Source organism: Accipiter gentilis, chromosome Z (genome assembly GCF_929443795.1).
Source record: "Accipiter gentilis chromosome Z, bAccGen1.1, whole genome shotgun sequence".
NCBI classification, from domain to species: Eukaryota; Metazoa; Chordata; class Aves; order Accipitriformes; family Accipitridae; genus Astur; species Astur gentilis.
The window spans coordinates 52,891,665-52,916,539 of record NC_064919.1 but is presented as its reverse complement, the minus strand read 5'-3'; the positions used below and the strand labels follow the sequence as shown (position 1 = coordinate 52,916,539).

At 35.3% G+C, this 24,875-nt stretch overlaps 1 protein-coding gene across 4 annotated transcripts in view; it reads left to right on the top strand.

Moving 5' to 3' along the window:
- CCDC171 (coiled-coil domain containing 171) overlaps positions 1–24,875 on the top strand; it is a 153,328-nt gene that overhangs the window by 73,471 nt on the left and 54,982 nt on the right. For all 4 annotated transcript variants that reach the window (XM_049795856.1, XM_049795855.1, XM_049795854.1 and 1 more), the window contains 5 exons: positions 413–639; positions 1,310–1,492; positions 3,199–3,384; positions 20,984–21,129; positions 24,180–24,234. In XM_049795856.1, coding sequence (XP_049651813.1) covers positions 413–639; positions 1,310–1,492; positions 3,199–3,384; positions 20,984–21,129; positions 24,180–24,234 — 797 coding nt within the window. The remainder of the gene's footprint in view (positions 1–412; positions 640–1,309; positions 1,493–3,198; positions 3,385–20,983; positions 21,130–24,179; positions 24,235–24,875) is intronic.

The following is a 24,875-nucleotide window of genomic DNA, read 5'->3' as shown; positions in this document are numbered from 1 at the left end:
ATCACATCTGACATACTCGACCTGGCTTGCATTTGCTTGCATCTGCCTTATATGTTTTCTGAATTAGAAAATTAGAACACCCAAGAATGACTTAAGAAAGTATACTATTGGAGGAGAACATAAAAAAACCTGGAAAACTATTCTTTGACAAACAAATCCTATTCTTTAGAATCCTATCCTACTCTTCCATCCAAAGATTGGTAGGAATAGAGTGTTCATTGCTAAATAGAAAATGTGTACCAAGGTCTCTCTGAGATATTCCTGTGAGCTCAGTCTTCTACTCTTCAATGGAAATTTCCTACTGAGTTTTAAAGATGCTATTTGTTGTTGTTGCTTTTTTGCACTTCAAAGAAAAAAAAAAAACCAACTAATAACCTACTTGATGTTTCTTTTTTGCTGTTGTTTCTGAAAGATCCAAAGCCCTGGATTTCTGGACACTTAGTTGCAAGTGCAGCCAGGAACTCCTTTTCAAAACTTATGGACAAGCTGAATGTAATAATGGACACTATTCCACTAGACAGCAGCAGGAGTATTACTCATCTGGAGAAAGACTCTTTGGTACAGAGGCTGGCCCATGGACTTCATAAAATAAATACCCAGGCCGTGGAAGCTGGATTGTGTGACAGACTGCCCGTTACGGTATGCGTATTTATAGTGCCACTTCATGTAAACAGTAGGTTCATAGCATAAGTGTTACAGTGAGGCTCTCTTGATGGTATCATTAATTTTGTTTCAGAGTGTTTATAAGTCTGTTATATTGAAGTCAACTATGTAGAGAATCAGAAGTTGGTTTGCAACACCAAAATCATTAGGGCGTGAATAGATCTTTTCTTCTATTGTCAAATAATTTTAAGAAGAGATTTGATGTATCCAGGAAAAGGACTTTTTAAAGTTCTATCAAAATTACATTTGCTTTATAAGAACAAACTTGCTTTTGGTTTTAACAAAATGTTAAGGTGGTGGTTCTTTTTTTTTTTTCTCCTTTCTCTTTTCTCCTGCTTAGTATTCTATCTTTCAGTAAACATAACCTTCTCCCCTTTAACCAAAATGGAAGGATAAACTCTTTCTTACGCAATTTGTCTTTTATTGTGGGCCTTACGTGAAAACAGATATCTCCTTGAAAACAGAGTTTTCAGTAACCCCCAACAGTAGGTGAAACAGTTTCACATTTTTGCACTCGTGTGTGTCTTTTACAGATGGAATACAAAATGACAGCTTTGTCTAATTTTCTTGGTTATTAAATGTGATTGGCTTTGTTGCTAAAATAGTGCATTTTATAGCACATGAATTTATTTCTGTTTACTAACAGAAAAGCATAGCATCCTTGCAGAAGCAAATATTTGAATTTACACAAAGACTTCATACAGCAGAGGTGGAACGTCGTTCACTGCGCCTAAAACTTGCAGAATTCAAGTGGACTTTCAGTGAGATGAAAAAAGAAGCTGACAAAGCCCAGAGCCTGCAAGAGCAATTAAATATGTTTAAGCAGTCTGTAAGTATATTTTAGAGGAGACTGCTTACAAGAGATCCTCCTTTTAACACATTTTTTGATTTGTGTTCTTTTGAAAAACAAGTATAAAATCAATCTACTATAAACAGAATTTTCCAGAAGACTTGCCTTGTAAATGTCACTAAACTATAAGTCAGATGTATTTAGAAGTATCTTCTTTCCACAGGAGTTTCTCTTTGATTTGTAGAATGAGGCATTCTTTGTAAATTACATGTTTGGTCTTCAGCAACCCAGGTTTTCTTCCATATGTTGAAAATGTTGGTGTGATTTATATACCCTAAAAGGATTTACAGATTTCACTTCAACAGAGTAAAGTCAGCTGGAATGAGGGTTGAGGATATCCAATAAATATGTTCATAAGAAGTTCATAAAGCACAAATGTAGTATTTTAAACTCTGCATGGGTATTGCTGAATATTGGTGATAGACATTTTACTGTATCTTTGAATATGGATTATATCTTGAGCTAGTTAGTGCAAATTTTAGTGTGGCTGTTTCCTTGTAGGAGTAAGTTTTTGGCAAGGAAAAAAAAAAAAAGCCCTCTTCTACATTCTCAGTAGCACATGTGCACCAAATTCCTCTGATGCTTTGCTGTCGCTTATTGATTTACTTAAACACTATGGGTTCGTTAACCTGTAAATAGCACTGTCTGGCAGGAATGAGAAGAGACAACAAAAAGGTTACTTAATGTAGTCACAGCAAGTAATGGACACAGTGTTTGAGGGATTGATGCCATTCTGGGGGTTGTTGGTTTGTTCCCTGTCGTACTGACGGAACTGTGCCTTCAGTCCTTATTGGAGGGGAAGAAACTTGTCTTCGTTTATAGCATGCTGGAGGTTCACTTAGCACCCTTCCTCCTATGCTTATTTTCTATAGGTTGCATTCAGAATTGAGCTCACTTTTGAGCTGTCTGGGAAAGTGAATGGATACGGATTCTTACACATGCTTTAGAGGAGCACAGTATAACTGAAACAGTCATGTCCCAGCATGAGCAGTATTTTCTGTAGCTGTGCCCAATGCTGATTCTAAGGCCTAGTTGGTAGACCTGTCAGTGTGTCCCAATCAAAACACTTCCAAGCAGAGAATATTTAATAGATGATTTCACATCCATTCCCTGTTCTGTTCCTAGCTGGTAAAATGGATTTTTTTTACACAAACGGACAAGGTTATATCTAATAATTTCCAGTTTTGTTCTTAATGGGTTTTACTGCCTTACAGTTCTGGGACAGTTAGATGAAATTGTCTCATTTTGGGTTGTCGTTCGGATGTAGATGATGATTTTCCCTGAAGAATTATTTCTTCTCTCTGGAACATTTTGGGGAGGGGTGAAAGAGTCCAGGAAGACATGTATAAGGGTTAATAAGATACACACTGAAATTTGGGACATTGTTCTGCCTATTTCCTTCTAAACATTGATTCTTTGCAACCTGGGGTGCTAATTTGAATAGAATAATGAATGCATAGTGTTTACAGTACCCTGAATACTTTTAAAAAAAAAATACAGTGAATAAAGTTGCCTGCTATTTTATTGTTTGGTGATCTGTCTTCATGTTAAAAACCCCTAAATATTCATCTTTAGCATGCTTTTGTTTTAGAATTTGAAACGTTTGCAGGTGGAACTCTGAAAGTCAAGCATGTAAACAAGTGAATACAGTTACACAATCAAACACAATTTATTTCCCTTGTCAGAAATTGATCACCCATGAGAGATTTGAAAGTGCATGTGAAGAATTAAATAATGCATTACATCGGGAGCATCAGGCACAAGTCCTTTTGAATGAACAGGCGCAACAGCTACAGGAGTTAAATAATAAACTAGAATTGCACTCCAGTGAAGAAGCAGATAAAAACCAAGTCTTAAGTGAAACTGTAAAGGTAAGAAGACTATCCTTCTGAAATAGGCACCAGAAATTTACCTTTTGGTGAATAAGCCAAATCTTGAGTTCGTGTGCAAATAAAATTACAGGAGTAAATGCACACATACTACTTGGTCCATTGGAATTTTAGGGTACTCAGAAAACACTTTTAAGGTATTGAAAACAAGAAAACAGAAAACAAAATTCAAGGTATAACTGCCCTTTTCTGCTTTTGGGACTGGGCGGTATACACCAATATCTGTAACCTGTGAAGTGTCTGGATTTTACATGATACATGAGAGACCAGCAGTTCTAGCTATCATGAGGTGTTTGCAGATTATAGGAAAAATGAAGGAAGAAATACAGGAATACTTTGATATTTTTTTTTATAGAGATCATGAGAATATTTAAAAACATGGATTAGCTGTTTCCTGAATATAATCTTAGGGTAGAGAATGGATTTGTCAGTTTGGAATATGCTAGGTGAGAGTAGAGAAAGATCCTTTTTCATCAGGATTTAGAATTTTCCTGATATAACGAGTAATGAGGGAAGAGATGTTATCAGAATCTCTGATAGCAAATCAAGGAGCAGAGAGAGAATAAGAGGTTGAAATCAGGTGGATATTTAACATGGGAAGAGAAGATGACTTGTGAAGGCAGGCTGGTAGTGTGTGGTGACCTGAGGTCTGCAGCTTTTATTTATATTTTATTTAAAGCAAGCTTTGCTGCTTGTGTCTGCTTTTCAGCCCTACTACTGTCTTTCCACCTCCCAGTATTCTTCTGTGAATTGATAGCTGAGCAAAAGAGACTGCTTCACTGCTATTTTGAGAAGTAGAAGCACTTGTGATTCTGAGGAAGATTTAGGGAGGAAGTGATAAGAAATGTCAAGAGGCAGGAGGGGAATGAAAAAGATGCAAGCTACAAAACTAGTGGAAATGTCAGAAACCATTGTTGAAAATATAACAGTGAAAATGGATGTCAAGGAGGATGACTTGCAGCAGAGTTGAGGTTTGAAGTGATGTGCAGTGGAGGAAGCTGATGGATGTTGTTAAATTTATTAAGGAGGGTTTTCATTAGCAGTATTATTTACTAAAAATGCCTTACCTCACTAAGGGTGAAAGACAATGACATTTCCAATTTACCTGTTGGCTTTTTTTTTTTTCTCCCTCCCAGTCCCCTACCTTTGGGTGTTTCATATCAATGTAAGAATAAACTTGTCTAATATTTAAGTCAGATTGTTAATACTATTGCTTTTTTGTTTCAGATATAACTGCAGTATAGATAAGCCATTAGACTTGTGTTTGATTTCTTTGGGAGCTATTTGATTCAAGATTTTAAAATGGATATTAGGATCATAATGAAAGGAGGGAATAGAAGACAGATTTTACTTGAAATCTTCATTAGGGTCTACTCTTTATACATTAATGCATGGTATTTCACCATGTTTTACTTTATAGGTAAAACATACCTTTACATTTGTTCAGAGGAAATGAAACAAAAAGTCAATTGTAGGCATTTAAAATGTAGGATGGAGTTTTAAACAAATCTGTTACATGGGTTATTGGATACTGAATTAGATTTCACAGCTTCTTTTTTTTATTAATTAAAGGCTAGATACAAATTTTTTGAGACAGCAGTGATCCTAAAATGCATCCTAATTCTGCAGCCCCCTAGCAGTTGTTTGCTACTGGAACAACATGATTTAGTGTAAAAAGCTTGATTATAGCTGAAAGCTGTAAAGATAAAATACAATGTAATAATATAGCTGTCCTGATAGGGTGGAGGCTAAGGAAGTTGACAAAATAAGCCTCAGAGCTGAAACTCACAGTTAGACTGATTTGGTTTTCTAAAGGTATTATTCCATAATTCTCAGTCCTTTTCATGGAGGAGTTTTGAACTAAATTTAAGTTGTAGACTTGTTGCCATGTACTGTCCCTAAACTTCTGTTTCAATACCAGAAGGTTGATTGATGTCTCTTAATTCCTTCATGATGTTTACTGTAGTAAGCACAAAATTACATTGAGGTTGTAATGGCCTGTATCTGTGACCGTATCAAGGAATGCAACAAGATCAGTTGTGGTAACATGGCAACACATATTCATGATCTAGTGTTTCTTGATTTTTTTTTTTTAACCATGCATATATGATTTTATAATTATACTTCCTAAATCATCATCTCACCTTCTATATTTATCATTGTTTTTTACAGTTTCAGACCTGTGCTGAATAAGTACTTCCTAAATTCAACTAGCAGTCTAACACAAACTACTTTGATACCAAGGGGTAAAATTAATTTCTTTTATTTTGAGCTCTGCATGTTTGGGTTTTTAAAATTTAAGAAAAATTCTTTAATAAGCTTTATTTCCTCCCACAGTTTACCACAATCCCACTTTATTCATGGCTTTATTCATGACAGGCAGATATGGTCTCTGCCTTCGCCCTGACATTTTAACTGACAGACCTTTTTCTCTTGGCTAATTGTTTTTTGTGACTTAAAATGGGTTTTCTTGTAGCTCTTGTTTTGCAGTACAGAGGAACAATCTCATCTCTGTAATAATCAACACTGACCTTGTAAAACAGTGTTCTTACAATTCCATAAGCTTAAATGGTACAGGAGTATGGAAAAAAGAACCGTTGCACTGAAAAAATATAATAGAAAAAGTATGCCTCCATCTCCATCTTAAGATACAAAATAATCTATCAGTCTAGACTAAGTATATAAAAAGTTGGAGAATGTGGTAGTGTACAGGTGATTTTGGATGGAGTAGAGTGTTGTGGGGTAAAAAAACTTGCTTTGAATTCTTTATTCATAGTTTTTAAGCAGATAAGGGGAAAAATAAAATGTTAGATCCGTTTACTTTCGATAACTTATTTTTAAACTTATTCACATTTCAGTAGGAATCAGTAAGGAGATATTTTGGTATTCACGTACTTTCCTAAAGTAGGCTTATTAAAGGAGTAATACTTAATTTCTTAGCTTTATCGGTTCAGATTTTAATCCTGTATATTTTTATCTTCTTAATGGCAAATACCATAGAGACATCCAAGGTAGCCAATTACAATCAAGGTCAGCTGGAACTAAGCAACTCTTTTACACCATTTTTTTTATTAGATGAGGTAAATCAGTAGCTCTGATTCCTCTGTCTTTGAAGAGAAACTTTTACACAAATGTTAAACAGGCATCTATAGCAGACATAATTTTTACTCCTTATACAAGCATGTCTTAATTCCAGTAAAATACTTTTTCTTCCTATTGACAGGCTCTGTGTGTATATTTACTTCCTTTTAGGTATGTTAGTATCTGTAATAAAACCTGTATCTTTTTAGGGTTTAATTTATGGAGCATGTCCTATAAATTGTTAATGAATAACTCTGTGTGCATTTCAAATGCAATACATGTTAAATCATGTAACTTGCTACTGATCTACCTCAAAATAGTCTTCAATACATGTTTTAGAAGAAGATACCCTAATTTTGGGGTTTATTTACTGAGTTTAGTGAAGCTGCCATTGATTTACAACAGCATAAGTGAGAAAAGGATATCATCCAAGTGCTTTGATAACGCTCACAGAAAAATGTTTTCTGGTGGGAAGATTTTCACTAGCTATTTCATTTAAGTCATTATATGCATATTCTGTGTTCAGAAAGTGTAGTATCCTTTGCCAAACAGACACATCCAAATTAATTAGATTCTGATGGAGACTGGGAGTTCTAGGTTTGTTAGAAGTGGATGTTTTCCCTGAGCAGGCTCTCTGTTCTTGGTGTGGATTTCGGGTGAAGGTGGTAGACAGTTTGCTGCTTTTTGTTGCTTTCCTTCTTCGTACATTTATAGCCACATATTTTCCCTGAAAAATAATTTCAGTTATTTATACAATTTCTTTTATTAATACCATTTCACACACTTTTCAAGTCAGTTTTATAGTTTGCTGTTTCTGCAAATGATGCAGTATTCTAACTTACAGAAAGGTTAAAAGGCCTCACTTACATGAGGAAGACCAGGTAATTTTCATGCTTCTCAAATACAACAGCAAAGATTACAGTCACTATAAGAACAGAAATAGGTTTTGGATTTTTTTTTTTTAACTCTCTGACACCTTAAGTTGGACAGACTGTTAGGATTTGGGTGCACTGAGGGATACTGTTGATTCCCAAAAACGTGTTTGTCACTTTGTCAAGAAACAATATTTCTATGCATTGCCCAGTTAAATTAAAGGCTGTTTTTTAAAGAAAGCAGTACAGCCGATTACCATTATCATCTAACTTCATAGAGAATTTGTATTAATCAAGTTTAGCATGTTAAAGAGAAGCAAGCTCCCCTCTGAATAGGTTAGAAACTAAAATTTATAATTCAATAAGTGGTTTTTTTTTAGTTTCCATACTCTCTATGTTCTGAACACCTAAATAATTTATAAAGTAGGTAAGAATGGATTAGCATTGCCATCTGCCCTATTCTTAGTCAAAAGAGGTCATATGTTTTCTCACTACAATAAATTACAGGTTGTCGTGGTTTAACCCCAGCCAGCAACTAAGCACCACGCAGCCGCTCACTCACCGCCCCCCCATCCAGTGGGATGGGGGAGAAAATCAGGAAAAGAAGTAAAACTTGTGGGTTGAGATAAGAACAGTTTAATAGAACAGAAAAGAAGAAACTAATAATGATAATGATAACACTAATAAAATGACAACAGCAATAATAAAAGGATTGGAATGTACAAATGATGCGCAGGGCAATAGCTCACCACCCACCGACCGACACCCCGCCAGTCCCCGAGCGGCGATTCCCTGCCCCCACTTCCCAGTTCCTATACTGGATGGGATGTCCCATGGTGTGGAATACCCCGTTGGCCAGTTTGGGTCAGGTGCCCTGGCTGTGTCCTGTGCCAACTTCTTGTGCCCCTCCAGCTTTCTCGCTGGCTGGGCATGAAAAGCTGAAAAATCCTTGACTTTAGTCTAAACACTACTGAGCAACAACTGAAAACATCAGTGTGTTAGCAACATTTGTCTCATGCTGAACTCAAAACATAGCACTGTACCAGCTACTAGGAAGACAGTTAACTGTATCCCAGCTGAAACTAGGACACAGGTTAAACAGTTTTGTCATGTATTTCAGTTTGCGTTAACACTATTTGTAAAACAAGTAAGCTTGCTCATTCTCTTTCTCTGTTACATATCTTCCACTACTGATAACTTCTTAGATAGATAGTTTTCAAAGAGTTAGGTCAACTAAAGACTTTCACTGGAGCTGGTCCTTTGTGCTTTCTTGTTTAAAAGATTGCAAATGCATTGTACATGGAATTTAGGTATATGGGAGGGGGTAGTCTTCCCAGGGTTCCTTCTAGCAGCTGCTGTCTTTACATAATAGGAGAGACACAACATCCTGTTGTGGACTGGACCTGAGAGCTTCTCCTCACAGAAGGAAAGAGAAGACAACAGTGAGGAAATCTGCATTCTATTACTCAGTCTGCACTTCAGATATCTAAACTTACACTTCAACTTAAATTTCTCTCTTCTGTGGTTTGTCCATGAAGTTTCTTTTATTGTCTGTCTACTTTTTTTAAAAATCACAAACTTGTGTATTAAATCTTCTCTTGGAGATAAATAGTTATACGCTATTCTGTTTAGCACTTTGAAGGCAGCTCTTTATGTTGTGGTTCACAGCTCTCCTTGCTTTGATTCTCTGGTTAGCCTCCAAGATTGAGAGTCCAAGGGTTGCCCTGTTCTTTTTCCACTTTAGAGATCATCACATTAGGAATCTTGATCCCTGTATTTCCTTGCTGAACTAACTTATTTCCAGCCAGCTTGTTAGGTCTGTGTATTTCCTTTGTTCTGTGCCTAGAGCATTCATCAGTATCAGCAAGACTAGTCTGGGGGGACTGAGATCAGTACATGGCCATGCATGGTCAGTACTCAAAAAGTATTTTATTTCCTCCATAATCATCAATGAAGCAACCAAGCAACTAGCAACCAAGTTGTTGAAGGTCTGCCTTAACTTTTCTGAGTCAGGCTTTCTAGAAAATATGTAAGTAATGATCAGAATAGGAGAAAGAATAAAATCTTTCGTTATGAACTAGTTATGTGTTTGCATTAACATGAAGTTCAATACAACAATTCAAATTTTTGCACTATGAGTCACACAAACATAATTTAATTGGAAGCTCTTATTCTGAAAGTGTATTGGCATTACCACTGTGTTACAGTTTCATTCCTCTGCAGTTCCTCTTTTGTCTAGTTTTGCAAGTTGAATGTTGGTAAAAGCTCATTGTAATTTGAGCAACGTTAAGATTTTATATTGGAATTTGAACACATATTCATACCAGGTGAACATTATTTGTTATTTTTTTAAATTATCCTACTACAAAATATTTTATTCATTAGTAGTAAGAGTATTATTCAGGCTGGTTTTGTCAGGCAAATTCTTTATTATCTTTGTATAGTAAGAAAATAATAAAATAATCTCCAAAATTGCTTTTACTTTACATTGACAGAAGAGTGAAAGGAATTGTCAGTTTATTACATTTATGTTCAATCTAGTCAGGTGTAAACATTATTTATCTAATAAGAAAAGACATCCCTATGTTAGAAAAATTCATATTTACTTTTAACATGTCAAAGAGTTTAACTGAGGAAGATACTTTCACCATTCTAACAATTTGGGTGTAATTAAGGCACTGAGAGAGAACACTGGAATAAGTCATGATTGTATAACATCACTTTAGTTAGTCTTTGAAAGCTAATTATGACCACAAGTTAATTTCCAAGTAATAACAGGTTTTCCTTTGACCATGCTAGTCTGATTCAGTAATCTGATTTCAACAGTTATTTTACTAATCATGCACTTAACTGCCGTTCTGGTAGTTTGCAGAGGAAGGGAAGTAGAATTGTGCCCAGGAATAATGAAACTACTGTGGAAACAAGAGTCAAGAATTTGGACTGCAAGTTCCTTCTCAACAGATGGCTAAGACTTTGGGGTTTTTGGTCTAATATATTAATGACTGGCACACAGGAAAATCTAGAATGCTTTAGTTATATCTTTACAGTGTAGTAACATTGCCTATTTCAGAAAATGTTTTTTATTTTGATTCTGTTTGCAGCACTGTGCCATTCAAAAAAAAGAAATTCTGACACTCTGTCAAAGATTAAATAAAGAAAAAGGAAAACTTTAACAAAGTAATTGCATGAACCAGAGCATTTTTATAGTCTTTTAAAAGTAACTTCCAATGTTTTCTGGGTATTCCATTTGTAGGAACTATTTTTCTCCCTTGGGGGGCGGGGAGAGTAAATGGAACAATATTGGGATCTAAAAGCTTAATGGTTTTATTGCTGCATTGTAATTATACTAATAAACATCTCTGACCATGACCTTGGAATTTATAGTGTAGTGAGAAGGATTTATTGACATGTAATTTGGAAGAAAAATGGGATTATTGTGTAATTACAGTGTGTGGGTATTAAGCATATGTACTTACATACCATTTATCCCTGTTATTTCAAGACCTTCAACTATGTTTCAGTTTTCACTCAAAAATATAGAAAGGCTTTTTGGTAAATCCAGTGCCTGGGAGATCTTTGTTATATTATTGGGTCAACTACAAAGTAACTTTGTTACCTTGAGATGTGCAGAGGGGATCAATAGATCTTTAAAACAGCATGTGATGTTTTTAAAGAAGTATTCTAAACCCTATTTTTCCTAGTAGTTTAGATATCAATGTGTAGGACTTTCTGCTATACAGGTTCTTGATATACAAGTCCTTTATATATAGATTTGCTTCTTGCTGCTGTTTATCTAGGGTATCTCTAGGGCCCCATCATTTTTTCACCTTAGGTTTTCCCGTGATCTCCCTTTCTGTTTGTGTGAAGCTAACTCTGTAAAGATCTTTGTATCTTCTTGTGAAACTGTAAGTAACTCACTCTCAAACACCTCTTGGAATATAATTAAGCTATTGGAGTATGTATGTATTTAACTGGCATAAGGCTAAAGCAAGAGATGCATTCCTTTGCACTTTGGTTCCCTTTCTTGGCTACATACTATGACAGCAGCCATGCCTGTCTTTCTTGTAATTTGGTTTTTGAATTTAATTTGACACTCTATTTTCATTAGGTATTTGATGATTTTCAAGGGCAAGTTGTTTCAAAACTCATACCCCTTTCAGCTTCCAAAGTCTATACTATGCTATCTTCTTTTAATCATGAAAAGCATGAACGCTCTTCGACATTGTAGCAGGGTAACTAACTCAAAACAAAAATTATTTTTTTCTGTTGCCTAAATTTTGTGTTGATTTTTACAATATGTATTTATGAAAAACCCAGTGAAGTTCTTGTGGGTACATGAATCTTCTTACTGTCTCAGAAGTACTTTAAAAAATTTTTTTAAAGCTTTCTAGCTAAAGCAAATGCACATTAATTGTTGTTTTGTTTTGTTTTGTTTTTATCCTGTGGACTATACAGTAAGTAATTAAATGATTTAAAAATTCTGAATTTAAGATTCTCAATAATAAGTTACAGTCCTAAGATTTTATTTATAAATAGTACTTCGCTGTCATACAAGAAAATTCCTCAGGTGTGAGAATGCATAAATAAGTGTTCTTAAAAAAAAAAAGTTAATGATAATTTACTAAAGTAATTATTTGTGTGGTATAACCCAATGTGTTTGATAATAAAGCATATTTATTACTGTTGCTTCTATATGTGAGTGAAGCAGGCAATTTCCCAAGTTTTCTACCGTCGTGGTGCCATTTTATCTTACACTTAGGAAACATACCAAAAGTGAAAAATATGAATAATAAGTCTCAGCTGGCACTTGGTATGAGACAAAGCATATCCAGAGGGAAGGGAGACACCTAATCAATATGCCTTTATAGCACTTTGATCTCCTTGCTGAATATTGGGATGTAATACATCTTTGATGCTTTTTCAACAGAATGATTTAGAAGTTGCCTTTTGTACAGTAAAACAAAATTTAACTAAAATCTGTTTTTTCTGCTTAGAAGACTACTCTCCAATTTTTAATAAAGGGAGGGGTAGGGGTGACCTGTGTAAAAGAATAGACCTTTTAGTATGAGATTACATATTTATCAATTCATTCTTATTTTATTGAGGTTTAAAAAGTAAAATGGATAAAGAGAATCAGGTATGTGTGTTTCCCCCCTGCAGGTACTTCATGCAGCAGGATGTGGTTGACATAATATTAAAATAAAATGTTTATACACTAAACAGCATTTGGGGCTCTCTCTGGAAACACATATACCTGAATACAAATGTACAGTTTGATCAGAACTCTTGTGAAGGAGAATGCAGTGTTTGAATGTAAACTGTATAAAGTGATAAATCTGCCAAAGCCTGCATTAATGTTAGTGCCATGTTAAAAAAAGATTTGTCCAATTCATTAATTAAAGAAAATGAAAAACTCATGCTGAAGCAAGAACAAAACTTTAGGTGGCATAAAATTGGCATACTTGGCATTGTCCGTAACTGCTTAATGTGATGGCTCACACTAATGTGCTAGTGTCTGGCGGCATTGTTCAGGAGTCTCTTCCAAGAAACTGCTGCTGAATGACCTATAGCACTAAACTTAACTGGGACCACCAGTATATTGAGGTCATGGACAGTGTATTTTCTTACTCAGAACTGAGTCTTAAGTCCTATTTAGAAAATTTCTTGAAACTATTCTAAAGACTCTTAGGATTCCCTTTTTTTGAACCAGTGTCTGAAGAGAAGACATATAGCCAGTGTACCATAGTACTTGTTTCTTAAATTTAGTTCTGAAGCAGAATGCTGTGTGATTTAACCTGTCCATCATGACTTTTTAATCTGTGTCCAGATTCGCACTGACTTCAAATTGTATGCCTTTTAAAATAAACAGTGAAAATGAAGTTGTGATTATTTAATTTGTAGGTAACATTTCATTGTCACTGTTAATAATTTTATTGCAGTTGTTTCTCCTTCTTCCTGAATTATCTTAACTAACTGTTATGATTTAGAAATATTCCAAAGAAATTGAGGGATGCCGATCCAATGGAAGAATATTTTTTGAAAACTTAAAATAGTCTGTTCCTGGGCTTAGAAATGTCACTGGTAATCCGAGATCACTAAGGACATGATCAGAGACATGGTTTGAACCCAGTTCACCTATAATTAAATGCAAGAAACTAGTGCAATATGTTGTGTCATCATAGATATCCAGCTAAATATTTCTGGGTATGTACATGTGATACAGTATCACTTTTAAATCATAGTAAAGATAAAGTCTAAGTGCTGTTTGTATCTTTATCTTGCACATTGCGTGCTAATGTGCATTGTTGGATAATGTATAGCAAAATTAAGCAACAGTATTATAGATGCTTGTGTATAGCAGAGAGCAGTGTTACAGAGCAGCATCAGAATTTCCCTTTAAATTTAGGTGCCTCACTTACATACAGGTACATGAGAGACTTATGAAAAGTCCTCTTTTGCCAGTACTAGGTATAAATCGTCTTTTTGAAATCTTGAATCTTGGAACTATTAACAACCCTAAGGCTGGGGTTCTCTCAGGCTTAAAAGTGTAACAGTGAAAAAAAAATAGGATTACTTCTTTTCTGTGGCACTTAAGTAGCTGATATAAAGGCATGACACTGCCAAAGCACAGAAAAGCTGCTGCTTCTGCAGGGCTGGATCTTGTCTAGTCTGCGGTTACACAGGGTTAGGTATTGTGGTGGGAAAGGAATTTACTTTTCTAGGGAGAAAAAAGAAACATCAGTCCTGAGGTAGCATGTCAGAGGTGAATGAGGAGTAAAAGATCGTGTACTCATGCCACCACGCATGTAATTCCAAAAATTTATTCTCATTTAACATCAAGGGTTTTTCTAATACACTTAAAACTCACAGTGATAAAGCCTGAGTTTTTGTAAAATTGTCTTTGTTCCATTAAGGTAGTATAATCCTTCTCTGCAGCATTCCAGTAATAGAACATAATTCACTTAGCTCAGAAGATGATAAAAATTTCTAGATTATCATGTGCATAAATTTTATTATGTACTTTAACATTTCCCAAAACATTCTTTAAAAGTAGGACTTAATTATTATCTCTGATTGGATTACTGTATGTCTGGAAAGCCCAGTGCATCTTGGTACTCAAAAGGGTGTCCCTCAACTTTTTCAACCTCTATTTCTCTTCAAATGCACCAGTGTACCTAGCTAAACACATTTTAACATCGATGCTTTTGTTTGCTAATCCTAACTGTCCAGGATGATCTAGCCTAAGTGTGGGCAGTTTATATTGTGTGGTTACTTCCTATAAAAACTTTTGAAGTTTTGTTTAGTTTTACTTACTTTGAAGCTGAGTGACATGCGAATGTAGGATGTCTTGTCTGGAAGAAGTGTTATGTGGAATTATTCAGGAGTAGCTACTGTGTTTAAATTAATAAGCTCTTTTAATTCACAATGACATTAAAGCATACACAGGTCAGTGACTTCATAAAGCATTTTCAGTCATGCTTTGCTAAACATTGTGAGCTAATGCAATTGAAAAATGCATTCTTTTCTTGTTGATCAGAGTAGATTTTCTCTTGAGAAATAAGTCTGCATTGTAGCACAGAGATATTAAACCTAACTGTAAGTCTACATCTAGCCTGAACCACTGCAGGTAAAATGCTTGTGGTACCTTGACTTGCTTGGATGTCTGAGAGCTACGCTTCAGTCAATAAATGGACTATTGTCTAGACATACATAGGTAATGCCATTTGCTTTCACAATGTGAATGCTTACTATTTCAAATTACTTTTATAAGAAAAATCTCTTGCAAATGAAAACGTATGCATTTTCCCCATCCAGTCCACTGACTCTCACAGAAATTTTTATTGAAATGTTTCTTAATACATAGGTTCTAGGTCTTGAAGAGTAACTGTATATCACAGCTGCTTCTTAAGCTACCAGCACAATCATTTTACTTACAATTGTCTTTAGATGATTGCTTGACTTTTTTCGTGACACTGATTTGACTAAAGTTTTCTATATTAGCATATCTTATGCTTCAATATTATGAGGGTCTCTTATATAAAACAATCACAAGCAATTGTATTTGACATTGAGTCAGAAATGTGAACATATATCTGCAAGTATCCCTTCATTCGCTGGTATTTTGTTATTTCACTGGTATTGGTTATTTATTAAAATCATTGTACTGGTTGGCATTACTGTTTTGCTTAGTAGACCCACTTGTGCTCAGTGACCTCACTACACAGGGCACTTTCTTAGACCTGAAGAGCCATTTTGCACCTTGTTAGATAAACTGTGATTTGTAAACTATGTTTAACTGCTTCCATGCTACATCACATACTTAGAGAAGAGTCATCAGGTATGTCCTTTCTCAGAATCCCAGCTTATGAAAAGACTGCTGCTGTCAGGATGAGGGTCTAGTAGCAAAGAGGTTAAAAAAATCACTGTTTTTTCTGCAAAGCAGATACAGCTCATTCAAGTGTCCTTTTGAGTACTCATATTTCTTTTCCTAGATAAGTTTAAAGGGCATGTGAAAGCATTTGTTATTGAAGGGATGTCATGGGTGGTCAGCCTCAGGTTAGCTCTGCTTTGCAAGAGCGGAACAGCCACATGGAGTTCATTTCAAACTGTTTTGAGACACTACTGCAGGCCCTATGAAACACACAGTGAATCCAGATACAGTATGTTGATATTGCAGTTTGGTTTCCAGTTGAGAAGCGTAAATTCATCTTATTTGTTGGCATAGGTCTAAATGTATGTCTTCGATGTTCTTTTTTTTTTCATGTATCGATGAGAAGTCTGTTATGAATTCTTGTTTCTGCCACAGAACTTTTTTCTGTGAGATTTTTAATCTGATATTTTGATAGACGTTTCATTTTAAGTTGTTCTTGATAAACAACAATTCTTTTCAGAAAACATCCTGTGGAAATTGAGCTGTATAGTTTGAGCTAATATAATTTGGTTTGCATTGCAGTCATGCACACTAAAAATACAGTTGACATTAAATATTAATGTAACTTCTTGTACCTTTTGGATTTTGACCTCGTGAAGATGCAAGACTTCTCTAGGTTATCTGTAGACTGTCTTTTGAGGGGCACTCAGAGATCATCCATCCTGAAGATTATATTTGCCAACAGGGATAATGGGAAGAGTGTTTCAACTGGTGGAGGAATGGATGCTGACTAAACTTTGTATTTTTTTTTTTCATTGTGGAATTTCATTAGTTATGTGTGTAGGACAATTTTCAGGATGTATTCAGTGTACAGGTCTTTTAAAAAGTAATATTTTGCATCTAAATGGAAAATGTACATATAAAACTTCATCCTGAAGACAAAATCTTTAATTTCACAAACTAGTTAATAATAAACATACTGCAGTATGTTTGCATATCTTGTAGTGCTGTGTTGTGTCTGTGTAATTTAAACTAATTTAGTAAGCAATTTGATCTAGCTTTAGTTGGTCTTGGAAAATATGCTCTCAGTATAAATGTCACACATGCTTTGCATGAATTTAAACTGTGACTGTCATGGTTCATCTAGAGTGATTGTCCATCTGTTATCTTGTGAACAGAGTGCTTTTTTGTGTGTAAAAAATGACAATGTTAAACTTTGATTTATTTTTGTAAGTGGTTTTGAAGAAAGGGATTCTTCACTGCAAAGCCTAAGCTTGTTAAAATTATTTGTGGAAGGACCCAGCCAACAGACATCCAATGAGATTTTTCTTCAGTGCTATCAGTTACTTGCTGTTCTCTCCAACAAATGGTTTTTCATACTCAGTTTATGTGGAAAAAACCCCTAAATCTAAAATATCTCTAAAGTGAACTCCTTCTAAGGATTCTGATGAAAACTCAACTGATCCATGAGCTTTTGGTGGACTGTAGAGGAAGGAGTGCAGTTATGTCTGAATTAGCACCTGAATGCCTAAACATCTGAATTAAACAGATAACTGGCGTTTTATGGAATGTCAATAAATTGGGAGTTTGGCTTCTAAGTTGGTTCAGAATCACTTGTGCTTGAAAGTGAAAGCTCAGCATCTTCACAGAAATATGTGCAGACATAGTAGGTTTTTAAAACCTTCATTCTTCTTATCGTATTTAGCCTCAAATTCCTAACAATTGTAATTGTCCACAGAAAACATTTCAAGATAAATGCATTATCAGGTTTTGAAATTTTCTTATTTTTGTAAATACTAAGACCTGGGGGGGCAAAATAAGGGCTATATTGTGGATTAAGTGAAATATCTCAAGGCTGTGCTTTTCTGATAACTGAACCTGAAGTGACCTTTCTCAGACACAATTACAGAGCTGTATGTTTTTCCTTTAATTTCATCAGGGGTTTAATTAGTATACAAATAAAACTTCCCTTATCTTCCTTTCTACCTAATTGGCTTGTCTTCGCTTATATATGAAGAATGTGAAAATGGGCTGTAATTAGGGTGACCGTGTTAACCTTTTTTTCTCAAATGTACTGTTGCCTAAAGGCCTCAAGGCCTAAAAACAGTGCTTTGGATTATTGCTTTGCAATCACTATGGCTCTCCCATAGGTTTTCTCATGAGCAGAAGGGCTTTGGGTGCTGCAGGTTCCCACTGCTTAACGGGATCTTCATTCTTCTCCCCACTAAATGTTTATTGATTATCTCACTGCTCCACACTCAGCCTCCAACAACTTAATATCAGGTGACAGTCAGGAGAGTTCTCCAAGTAATTAGAGTGGAGCATTGAGGGAACAATTAGGAGCAGAGTTATTAAACTTGATTTATCCTATTCTCTCCTGAACACTTTCTTGGATATCAGAACATCACACTTTCACAATCTACCCTGGCTGAGAAATTAGTGGCTAACCTGCTGCTTATCATTGTTGCCTTGCTGCCTTGAGGCACACCCTCTTGGTTTCAGTCACTCAGCTGGAAATATTAGAGTCCATAAAGTTTATCAAGGGTTTTAATTAGATCAATCTGAAGAAGAAAAAAAAGAGAGGCTTAGCAGCCATTACTTTAGAATACTCCACGCTGTATTTGAGCAATTTCCAAGGCTTGACTTTAACCCACAGTAGCAAGGAACTTCAAGTGAATGCTGAAACTGCTTTTAGAGAGCTAAAATCAGTTTACATTTTGCTTAGATATTGCAGTATTATTGATAGGTAAAGTCTGAATCCTTAGGAGATTTCTGTAAATAATGGTGAAAGCTTTGAATATAATAAAGCAGCTGTTCAGTGAGATATTTTATTTAAGTATTTCTACATTGCTTCATCACCAGCTAGTGTGGATTTCTGCCCATGCCTCTCAAAGAGTTAGGCTTCATGCTTTCATCCCTGTTATTGCCTCATTAATAGGCCTGTGCTTGCAATTGGTAAGCAAGATTAGTTAGCAGCTCCCAGAAGATTTTAATACCTAGTGGGTCTCTTCACCATTTGTGGTCAGGGAGGAAAGCTTTATGTGGGAGCAGACAACTCTTCAGCCCCTGTAGAAGGACAGCTATCTAATAAAAATGAAATAAATACACATAATGTTCCTATTATCCTGTCTTTCTTCATTCATTTAGACCACTGGAATCTTGGAGCCAGACTCTTATTCCAGCAGCCTCTACATCAAAAGTTGCTTGCATCAAATTATTAGCAGAATTACCTATTCTACATCAGCCAGAGCTCAGTCCTGTGACTATATCTTAAAAAGAGATTTTTCAATCAGATGAGAAGGTCGGATGGACAAAGTGTTGGCACCAGAGACATTTTTCTCTGTTCAATAAATTTTGTTTGTTAAAAAGATGGGAATATGGGTGGAGAGGGTGGCTTGACTCTGTTTTCATATCTGTTTCCTCAATGCTGACTTAGCCTAGAACAAACAAACAAACAGTAAACACAATAAATGGAGGAAGATAACGTTCGTTGTTCTTAAATTAAAGACAGCTCGTTTTATCCTTGCTAATCTACATCTGGTTTCTTGGAAATAACTTTTCTGAAAATCTGACAGTTCACAAATTCAGCTGTTCAGACAGGGCTTTGGTAGCTGCTGGTGGCATTACGGTAGAATTTCTGAAAGCAACACTTCTGGTTTTGGATAGCTTTATCCTAATAATGCAGTGGAAGAATGAGATCTGTGTATTTATCTTTTCTTAGGTGAAAAATAGCATTCTTCATCAAAAATAATGACATAAGATGCAGAATAGATATTCAACCTGCAGTAATTTGAGCAAAACTAATACTAACATTTCTGGCGTTTAGAATTTCTTAAATAAACTCCTGATTTTTTTTTTTTTCTTACAGCAGTGATTAATCTCAGCCTGGATTTTGTAAATTGCTGAACAGAGGGTTCAGGTGGAGGTGCTGTACCTTCCAAATACTCTAATAACTGGTTGCTTTTTTGTCTTGAGAAATGTTTGAAGAAAACTTACGCCAATCCACAGATTTCAGTTTATTTTGCAGGATTATGCAGTTTTATGCTGTACTTCGTTATTTTATAGAAATTTTCCCTAGCATATTGTATTTTGAAGTGCCTTTGACACTTGGCGAGGTCTGAACCTTTTTCAGATTAGTTGAATTTTCAATGCCCTCCAAATTATTATCAGCTTTTGTATATACTGTTCTTAACACATATCCACAGCATAATACCTATTATCCATGTTCCACAGTCCAGGTCAAGTAATCCTGAGTACAAATTATGCAGAGCATTCTTAGAACTTAAGCAGAAAACATATCCGTCAATTTTGAAAACAAAGTGGAAGAGCTCAGTCTTGCAACTGTGCAGCCTTCACTTTCCTTCTATATTGGTTAAGAATCTGTCAGGGAATTTGCATTTGGTAAAAGAATGTTTATAGTCACCTATTATAATTTCTTTCTAAAAAGGCAATTAACAGCTGTAAGTAAAATGTAACATTTAGCAAACTATGAAATCATGTTATTAATACTCCAGTCTATAAAAGTATTGATTTATCCCAGCAGAAAGGAGTAGCAACTAGCCAGGTTCTGTATTAATTAGTTCTGTGTGCTATTTGTCATCTGTTGGATTAATCTGAATTGATTTAATGCATGTTGTGTTAATTCTAAGCCAGAGAGAAACATTAAAAAAATACATGTACTATTTTGCATATTGGAAAACTAATGTTAAAATAGTGAAAGCATCATAAAATAGTGATTTATTCCTAGCAAGAATTGCAGCAAAACTGTACTTAATGCACTAACAGAGAATATTAGATTCTTATTCTTTTTTAATCCTGAAATTTCTGAATAGCGCAGAATATTTAATAAATGCTACTTGTTTATTCCCTTTCTTTCTTTGTGAATCCTTTTCTTTTAATGTTCATTATAAATTCAGTTTTGAGAATATTCTGTTCTCTTTAATGCTGTACTCTTGATTATTTCCACTGTGTTTAGATCTGGTATTTGTAAATATAGTACCTGTAGCACAGTATATGTACCTGTTTGATAAACAAATCACTTTATTTTATAAAACATATTTGTACACAGGCAATGTACTAAAAATGGGGGGTTCTGAGTTAGTAATGGTTTTGCTAGAGAATTTGTAAAACCTTAGCATGTAATGGTCCAAATCTACTTCACAGTCAGTCTGTTTTCCACTTTGTTTAATAGCCTATGGCATAAATTGAAGTTAATTATTTGGGCTGACAAGTAACTCTGCCTTCTGTCTGCTTGCAGAGACTCTCTGAGGCAAAGATGGAGCTGAGAAGAAAAGATCAATCTCTGCGTCAGCTCAATAGACTTCTTACCCAGCTGGAGCAGGACAAGCGTGGACTGAAAGAGAGCATCCGTGATGCAGAGAGTGCCCTCTGTATGGCAGTGAAGTGAGCGCTGGGACCTTGGGGAGATCACTTAAAACGGACAAAAGATCAATTCTTACTTTCATGCACAGGGTTTTAGCCCTGGCTAATGTAATGCTAGAAAACAAAAGTACATCTGTCTCTCTTTGAAATTCAGTGATAGTCTTCTACAAAGAAAACTGTTAGTTCAAGATACTAGATGGTATGTTTTCTGTAGTTATCCCATAATAGGGCTCCAAATTCTGGGTCCTGAAATAGCATGGGCATTTTTATTTGCCAATTATCTTACTGATTTGACAGCATCTCTTTGGCAGATCCTTAATACTCTGTTTATTTAAGAAACAACTGCTTGTTTTCTGTTTCCATGTCATCTTTTTATAGAGAAATACAATTTATTTATAATAAATACACAAACATCAGCTAGGTGACAGGTGCTGGCTGCCAAAGGGGCTGAAACCCATTTTGGACCTGGTCTTGTCTGTGGAATAGATCTTTCAGCTGATTTCAGAGAGTTTTGCATTTAGACATAAAACCCACGCCTTTTTATACCATAACCTGGAGAGTGGAAGGAAATGTTCAGGGACCAATCTTGAAAAGATTGGTAGTCAAAAGATGTTCCATTGACTTGAATAAGATTATTACTAACCTCTTACAGTCATATAGTTGGATAAAAAGATAAATCTTTGCAGACTCTCTTATCTATTACTCTTACTGTAGTATGTACTTTCAATATTGGTGGTCTATGGTTCTTTTAAAAAAAATTTAATTTAAAATTAAAATTTCTCATTATACCTGGGATACATTTGCTCTGAAGAACAGTATCTTAGAAGCTTTAAGGGTTTTATGCACAAGTGAAATAATGTAATTAATATAGTTATCAGTGAAATGTTTAACAAGCTAATTAAAATGAAAAATGTTATTTGGTATGAGTATACTAAACCAGATGTGACCTGAAGAAGGATTTGCTTTGGAAAGCTTGCCCCTTTTTCACCCTGCCCCAGTCTATTTTATGCACTGTAGTAAAGATCATTCCCTGTGACCCTTCTTATATTCATAAAAAGTTATTTTAATGTGAAGTGGTTTTAAAATTCTTTTTATTTCTGTATATAGCAATTGAATGTTGACAAAGAAAAAACCTATACCACTTACTGTTCTACCAGCTCTTCATAAAAAATGTCTTTTTTTTCCCTTTGGAACATACAAGCAAAGTAAGACTTTACTTTTGTCCAGAAATCTTATTTTAATACCTCTTCCATAACCTGAGTGATTGTAAGCAATGCTGTATGGGTGTCTTCCAAGTTCTTTCCTAATCTTTTCTACAACGTTAAAGGATAGCAAGATGGCTGGCTCATTCTGAGAATGGCTATCTTGATTTTCTTGCAGTGGTGGCCAGCAGTTCTGTTCCACTTTCCTCCAAAGTAGGAAGCAATATTAATAAAAGTGTCTGATAGCATTGAACTTGACAGAAATTTAGTAGCCTTTTGGTCATTTCTTTGCTAGATAGTAACTCTCTATCAAACCTTCACCCCAGCTGTAGTGTAAAAGATGATGTAAAGCATGTTCCTCATGCCTGAACTACATTTCTGGATAATAATCCTAACGAATAGTTCTATGATCTAGCTCCAATTTCCCTTGCACCTGTAGGAGTTGACAAATATGTGAAATAAAGACTGAATGAAATGTGAATCCTGGCATGTAGGGGTGCAACAGATTCATTCTAAAAAGTTTTTTCCTAGGTGGTATAAATACATATTATGAGACTTTTATTCTAAGATGTTATTAAAGATAATAAATCAACCACAGTCAGAGGGCTTTCTGTTTAAAAAAATAAAAACCTGGGGACCACCTATTAACTTGGATCCAAAATTCCATCTACAGATACTTTCCTTTTTATGATGAACACCCAAGAATATGCAAGGAACAGACTGACTTCTATGTCAGTAACTAAGAAATTAATGGTGTTGAACTAGCTCTCTAGAACTGACTTCACCCAGACAAACAGCAGTCACTACATAAATGCGGCCAACAGAGCAGGTGAACAGTATGTCCTTGTCAATCTAGTCCAAAGAAAGGCAGGATCCTGAAAAGAGAAAAATCTATGTGACAGCTTCACTAAGAGTGTAAAAGCCAATCCTACGTTTCTGGTCACCTTCCTGTATTTGCTGTTAGGATAGTATGAATCAAAAAATGAGGAAGTGGTGGTCATTCCAGGCAGAAGAATGCCATGGTTTTGACTTCGGTTTTAGAAACTGTAAGAGCTCAATCAAAATATTTACATAGCTGGCAAGGTAAAAGACAGTCCTGGAATATTAAGGTGTATCAGCTTTTCTGGCATAGATGCCATTTGATTTCCTGTGGTGTTTTGTTGGTCACACTGTCCTGTTCTCCTTAGACATATGGTATTATGCAACTTTATTTCCATTTCTGTCAATGCATCAGATGAAACCAAGGGTTTTTATGGCAGCGTAACCGATCAAAGCTGTCTTTCTTACTGAAGCCCTAATTTACAAAAAGGCATGAGAGTAGTATTTTACTCTCCAAACTTCTGTTTCATAAAGGTAGGATCCTTGACTGGACTGCTTTTGGAGAAAGACCAGTGGAATGTTCAGGTTTAGAGAAGACAGGAAGACTTATATGCATATAAGTCCATAGTTGTTAGGCCCATATAATTGATGAAAAACAAAGAATTTGTCAGTTTTTTCCAGTATGAGAATGTAATCTCTTCCTGCTAGTGTCTGGAATCCGTTCATCATGCCCTATTTATCCAAGACTACAGATTTCTTCTCCAAGAACATGGTAGTTGTTCATTGATATGCCTATAAATATAACTAGTTTAATTGCTTATCCACAACAGAAGCATCTTTCAGATGAAGATGTGCCAAATAGCGGTCCATGAACTATTTTTTAGGGCTTGCATTGGAGATATAAAAAGGAGAGATACAAACATAACAGTTTGAGTTGTCAACAATTATTTTTAAAGACATAATGCTTATCAAGTAGCAGAAAATGAATTTCTATACCAGTAGAGATCAATTCTATTAACTAGTCTGTTTTTCTTTTTCCTCTTGTAATAGAGACAAAGAATTCATTATTAGTCATATGAAATCTGTGGAAGCCACTCTTCAAAAGGTAAGAATTTGAAGTGTTCCCTCTGCATTTGTATTTCCAAACACATTGAGGTTTTACCACCACTTATTCTCAGGGAAGGAGGGGAGCAGAAGTCTCCTTAGAGTTTAAGTTTCCACCTTCAGCTTCTTTCATCTCCAAAACCTATTCATAGTGTTAGTGAAATAAAAATACAATTTTGTAGTACACAGACTTCTTATTTTTAATATAAAACTTATTACAAAAATCACCTTCCTTCCCTCAATCACTGAGCACTATTTCTGGTTACCAAGTGAAGACTATTGATCATCCAAACTGTTCATAATTGCTGCTGAGTTAACTCTCTCTGCTGAGCAAGGTGGAGGTCATCTGGTGAGGTCACATGGTGGCCATAAGCCATTTGGCTTTGTACATGCTACTTTGATACACGATAAATAAAATAAGGAAAAGACCGTAAGTATTAACCTGTAATCAAAAACTTTCATGATATTTTTTTAAAAACTTTTTTTAAATTGAGTAGTCGTTTTAAGTTTTCTCTTTGACTTGTACTATTTTGCCTTGGTATAGTATTCTTAGAAGGTTCAACAAAGCTGCACATATTAATTATTTGGGAGAAAGAGCTGTTCTTAACTGTAGCTCTAGTGGCTGATTGTCTTTATAACTGT